This window comes from Erithacus rubecula, assembly GCF_903797595.1.
Source record: "Erithacus rubecula genome assembly, chromosome: 21".
NCBI classification, from domain to species: Eukaryota; Metazoa; Chordata; class Aves; order Passeriformes; family Muscicapidae; genus Erithacus; species Erithacus rubecula.
The window spans coordinates 8,453,789-8,459,680 of record NC_136673.1 but is presented as its reverse complement, the minus strand read 5'-3'; the positions used below and the strand labels follow the sequence as shown (position 1 = coordinate 8,459,680).

The 5,892-nt window shown below is 52.7% G+C and overlaps 1 protein-coding gene across 1 annotated transcript; it reads left to right on the top strand.

Moving 5' to 3' along the window:
• Positions 1-606: 606 nt before the first annotated feature.
• Positions 607-3,879, top strand: ATP6V1G1 (ATPase H+ transporting V1 subunit G1). The gene is made up of 3 exons (XM_079324279.1): positions 607-764; positions 2,254-2,354; positions 3,143-3,879. Exons 1-3 carry the CDS (start codon positions 683-685, stop codon positions 3,314-3,316), a joined length of 357 nt encoding a protein of 118 aa, XP_079180405.1. The 5' UTR covers positions 607-682; the 3' UTR covers positions 3,317-3,879.
• Positions 3,880-5,892: the final 2,013 nt, after the last annotated feature.

Below are 5,892 nucleotides of genomic sequence, written 5' to 3'. Positions count from 1 at the left end.
GATGGGCGAGGGTTGGGTGGCATGGGGTGAAGTGTGGGGTGTTCGGGGACACTTGGCTCCCCTGGGAGCTCCTGCAAAAGGAGGTCCAGGATGGTTGTAAAGCCCTTTGAGCAGCTGTGGCTCTGTGCTGGGGGTGACGGCCCCCATGCCAGCATCCCCATGCCTTACAGCCCAGGAGGGACCAAAGCATCCCTGGCGCCCTTGTCACTGATCAGCGGGGGCGGCCGCACTTCCAGCGGTTAGAAACCACGGAAGAAACAAAACCAAACCCCACCAGCGCCTTCCTGCAGACGCTTAAGTGGGTTTTGAGGCGGCAAAAGGGTTTTTTGGGGGGGCAACCAAAGGGCTCTGGAAATGAGGGAGATCCGAGCTGGCCTTGGCGGGGGCTCCCCTCACGAACCGAGGGGCGGGGCCTGACACTATGGGGCGTGGCCAAGCGATCAAGGGGCGGGGCTAATACGGTAAATGAGTGACAGTGGGCGGGGCTGTGGGCGGGGCTCACCTCGCGCTCTATGCTCTATCACTATGAGGGGCGGAGCTATAGGCGGGGCTATGGGCGGGGCTCACCCCGCACACGATGTTAGCACTATGAGGGGTGTGGCTGTGGGCGTGGCCGGGCGGTGTGGGCGTGGCCCCGTGACGCAGTGACGCTGCCGCGGCCCGGCCGGACGCAGCGGCCGCCATGGCGAGCCAGTCGCAGGGCATCCAGCAGCTGCTGCAGGCCGAGAAGCGCGCCGCGGAGAAGGTGGCCGAGGCCCGCAAGAGTGAGTACGGCACGGCCCGGCTGCGGGGCGTGTGGTGGCGGAGGAGCGCGGTCCGGCCCGGCCCGGCCCGGCCGCCTCAGGCCCTGCGGCCCGGCGCTGAGGGCGGTGCGGCAGCGGGCAGCCCCAGCCCTGCCCCGGTTCCTCACGAAGGCTCCGCGCGGTGCGAGGGGTCGGAGCCGCACCGGGACCCTCCTGCCTGGGAGCGCGGGGCTCAGGAGCTCCTGGCTCTCCGCAGAACGCGGCCACCATAACCTGGCCTTGGCTTGGGGCACGGCTGTGCTTCTCTCTGGCCTTCCTGCCTTCAGTTCCTTTTTTCCTGGTGGAAACAGAGTGTTTCCATATCGATAATTATAGTGCTATGCCTAATGGACTCGGGTTAACTTTCTGCTTCAAACACATACCTGTGTGTATTTGTGTTTCTATACCTGCCCTGGTTTGCAGTTCAACCCCTGACAATGTTGCAAGAGGCAGATTTTTGTAGCTCACTAGGCCAGTAGGGAAAGTTGGGGCATTGGTCAGGTCTGCTCTTGGTTTCCCAGCTGGTCTGGCTAAGGTTTAATGCTCTTTCCACTGGGCTTTTTTTTTTGGGTTCTCACAGAATCTGCACACTCACGTGGGTTGGGGTGATCCTGAGCATGGATACAGACTTGGAGAATTTATTGGGAGAAGGTTTCCAGAGAGGAACTTGGGGATTCTGGTGCACGAGGGGCTGGACATGAGCCTGCAGTGCATTCACAGCCCTCAGGGCCAAACACATCCTGGGCTAAGCCCAGCATGGGCAGCAGGGGAGGGGGATTCTGCCCCTGTGCTCAGGTGAGACCCCACCTGCAGAGCTGCCCCAGCCCTGGAACCAGCACAGGGAGGGGCTGGAGCTGCTGCAGAGTCCAGAGGATGGAGCAGCTCTGCTGGAGGAAAGGCTGGGACTGCTGGGGGTGCTCACCTGGAGAGGAGAAGGCTCCAGGAAGACTTCAGAGCCCCTTCCAGAGCCTTAAAGAGGCTTTTGAAAAGGAGGGAGATGGAATTTCTATATGGAAAGTGCCAGAGGGAGGACTGGATGGGATATTGGGCAGGAATTGTTCCCTGGCAGGGTGGGCAGGGCTGGCACAGGGTGCCCAGAGCAGCTGTGGCTGCCCCTGGATCCCTGGCAGTGCCCAAGGCCAGGCTGGACACTGGGGCTGGAGCACCTGGGACAGTGGGAGGGGTCCCTGCCATGGCAGGGGTGGGATGGGATGGGCTTTAAGGTCCCTTCCAGCCAATCCAGTCTGGACTCACTCTGTGAATAAGGCCAGGCCTGGATGTTGCATGCACATGCTGTGAGATGCTCTCCACTGCTCATGGCTTGGTCACCTTGACCATGGCTTGCTGAGCACCTGAGATCAGCAAACTCAGGGAGGGGCTGATCCTGTGGGACAGCAATCCCTGTGCTGAGGCTGTGCCTTAGGAAGAGCAGCTGTGAGTGCTTTCTGTGCTTTCTGTGCCTTTGGAGCAGGGAAGAACCGGAGGCTGAAGCAGGCCAAGGAGGAGGCGCAGGCAGAGATCGAGCAGTACCGCCTGCAGCGGGAGAAGGAGTTCAAGGCCAAGGAGGCAGCGGTTGGTTTTCTCCATCACTCACTTCTTTCCACCCTTTGCCTCGTGCTGGGGCTTCCTTGCTCTGGCAACACCCTCAGGGTGCAGCAGGAGCACTTCCCCAAATGCCTTCCTGTGAGGCACAGCCACGTGTCCCAGAAAACCCGTGGAAGTGGTTCAGGATGTGCTGTGTTACATCTCAGCTGGCAGGGACAGAGCTTAATGAGCTCCTGGGTGCTCTGAGGAGTCACAGCCTCCCAAAAGCTGCTGTGTCCAAAAGAGACTGAGCTCACTGCTCCTGTCACAGGCTTGTTTCTGTGGTGCTGACGTAGCAGAGCCCACTTGCCATGTCCCTGGTCACCTGAAGGGAAGGCTGAGATTTTTATAAAGATTCTCCAAGGGAGTGGGAAGATGGGAATTGTGCTTAAAGTAACTCCTGGGTGTTACTTTTCTAGCACTCTGTAGTACAGTTGTGCCCAGGGGTTCCAGACCTTTGTTTTGGGCACTCCTCAGAAATTCATGCTCTAAACTGGTGGATAATGAATAAATGACAGGAAGTTGAAACAAAATGATCTTTAAGGTCCCTTCCAATCCAAACCATTTGATGATTCTGTAAAAGAGGGTAAAAGGCAGGGGCTGAGGATGAAATGCACGGACAAATTTAAGGTGAAATCTGAGCTAAAAATGCAGCAGTATTTTTTTTATTATGAACATCAACATTAATTTTCCCTCAAAGATAATGTCTGAGATGGTCCAGAATAACAAAATACAGAGTTTACCATGCTGATTCCTCTTTCCTTTGCTGTTTACAGGCCCTTGGCTCCCATGGCAGCTGCACCACTGAAGTTGAGAAGGAGACTCAGGAAAAGATGAGTGTAATCCAGCAGAACTTCCAGAAGAACAGGGAGGTGGTGATGTCCCAGCTGCTGTCACTGGTGTGTGACATCAAACCCGAGATCCATGTGAATTACCGCATCAATGGCTAGTGCTGGCAGGAGGGAGCAGTGTCTGACACTGCTGGGAGTCAAGTCTGAGCTTCAGGTGGAATGTACAGCTCTTAGCCATACCTTACCTGTCCTCCTTGTACATGTGTTAAATTATTTCAGTGAGCTCTTGGAGTTCTCTTAGTTTCTCTTTTGACACGGATTCAGAGCTTATTCAAACATGAAGTGGCCATGTCTCAGATCTGTGCTAAGTTATTCAATAGATATTCCAGCTGGCCCAGGAATGCTCCCTTTCCATGGTGATAGTATTCAGTGAGAGGCTTTCCTCTGTGAAATAGAAAAGGGAGAGAGTGCTGGCCTGTGTCAGTAATTGTTAAACCTGTGTACCTGTATTCTTGTTGACCAAGCTGCATTTCTCAGTGTGTTGTTAAACCTCTGCACAGGGTTTAAACCCTGTAAGAAGAATTCTCTGGCTGTGCAAGTCCTGGCTGATCATTTTCAGGTGCTTGAGTTTCTCTGTATCAAATCCTCTGTATATTCTGCTGTTTGCTTGAGGTACAAGTCTGGCACCGTGACACCTGAAAGTAAAAACACTTCACTCCAAAGCCTCTGCTCAGTCTGGTTCTTCCTGCTGACTTGCTCTGGGAATGTTGTCAGGTCTCACAGGGCACCTTGAGAGTCTGGACTCTGCAGAGTGACCATCAAGTATTGATAAAAGAAAGTTTAAGAGAGACAGACAATATCTGAAGGTCACAGCAGGTAAGTTAAAACCCATTACAGAGCTCCTCCTCTTGGCTCCAGTCTGATGCTTTACCTGCCAGATCATTCTGAAAACCTTCAGGAACAAATGTTCTTGTGACCATTAGGGGAAATAAAATGGTGCCAGTTCATTGGAATAGTTTGATAGCCAGGTGCTGCACAGTAATTACCCTTCCTTGGGTCCAGTGCTGGTCACTGCATGTTTATACCAAGGTCATCCTGAATCCTGCAGCATCCTGTGCCTGGGAGCAGTGGGAAAGAAGAGTTCTGGGCTTGTCTGCATCACTTGCTACTCTTTAATCAAAGATACACACAAGTACATCAGGGGGCTTCATGTTTCAGTGGTTTCCTCCTCTTACCAGCAGAATATGAAATGCAGCTTTGCTTTTTTGTTGAGTTCAAATTCCAGGCTTTGTGTGGACAAGGGATTTCAGCATGTCCCTGCATTTGTGCACTTTGGGGTCTTTGCAAGGAGCCTCATTGATGCTGTTCTGTTCCTCAGACAGAACATCTCCATTTCCACAGCTCCTCAGTGAGACATTGCAAAGCTTTTGGACCTCTGGAATTGTGATAGGGAGGGATAAAAGCAGGATGGGTGTAGATGTGAATCCTGCAGGCAGGAGCAGACAGCTGCAGAGTCTCCTCATGTCACTTTTTATGGTAGTGCACTGTACTCCTGGAAAGTTCTCTTCAGGAATTCAGGCTATTAAACGGGTTGTAAACTTGCAACAAAAGCTTCTTGCAAAGTCAGACGTGCCAGGCTGGGGGAGAAGCCAGGTGGGTACAAGCAGAACAGGATCAGAGCAGTTCTAATCCATGTGCTGGAATGTGGAGAGGTGTTATGGCCTCATAAAAAGTTGCAGCCATGCTAATTCCACTCTGTCCTTTGGAGATGAGACATTTCTCCCTGTTGAGAGCAGGTGCTCAGGCTTCAGCAGGACGTTCCTGACAGCCCTCCTTGCTCCAGGCTGTAATTAGCAATTTCATTCCTTTTCTTATCAGTAACAGACTGAGACTCTGTCCAGAAAAAATGAAGTGTGTGCTCCACTTTCTCATATTGGTTCATAAGTTTCCCTTGGTTAATGAGGACTTTTATTCTTCTTTAGAGCAGAGGCAGCAGAAAAAGGGGAAAAAAGTCCTCCATGATTATTTCTCCTTGGCAAATGTGCAGTGAAGAAGCTCCCTTTAGAACATGCAAAAGTGTTAATGTCTTGCAAGAATAATAATTTTCTGTAATACTTCCCTGAAACTTAACTGGAAAATTGCTCCAGCTTTGCACTGAAGGAAGCATTTCCAATTACTGCTCTCCAGGAAGGCTGTCATTGTTTGTGCAGTGCAGAGATTTTATTTCCAATTGAGATTCTTTCATCTTGCCCTGTGATGCTCTGGGAAAGGGAGCCCTGTGTGCCTAAGCCAGGCTGTGCCAGGGAAATGCTCTGCAGGGAACAGTCCTAACACAGGTATGGAGAGGGACACGCTGCTTCTTGTCCCTGAAATCTGATTTTGGGGCATTTTGCAGCAAGTTTGAGGAGTAGGAGTAAAACCCACACCAGCTGTTAGAACAAATCTGTATCTGAATTTTTCCTGCTGCTCCTTTACCCAGAGCAGCTGTGGCTGCCCCTGGATCCCTGGCAGTGCCCAAGGCCAGGCTGGACACTGGGGCTTGGGGTCACCTGGGGCAGTGGGAGGTGTCATGGGTGATCTTCAGAGTTTCCTTCCAATCCAAACCAGTCTGTGGCAATCCCTCAGAGGCACAGCCTGCTCATGTGCCACAGAAAGAGCAGAAGCTGCTGTGAGGTTGCCTTGATTTGGGCTCCCATCCCTGGAAATGCCACCTGGCTCCTGCTCCTGGGGGCACT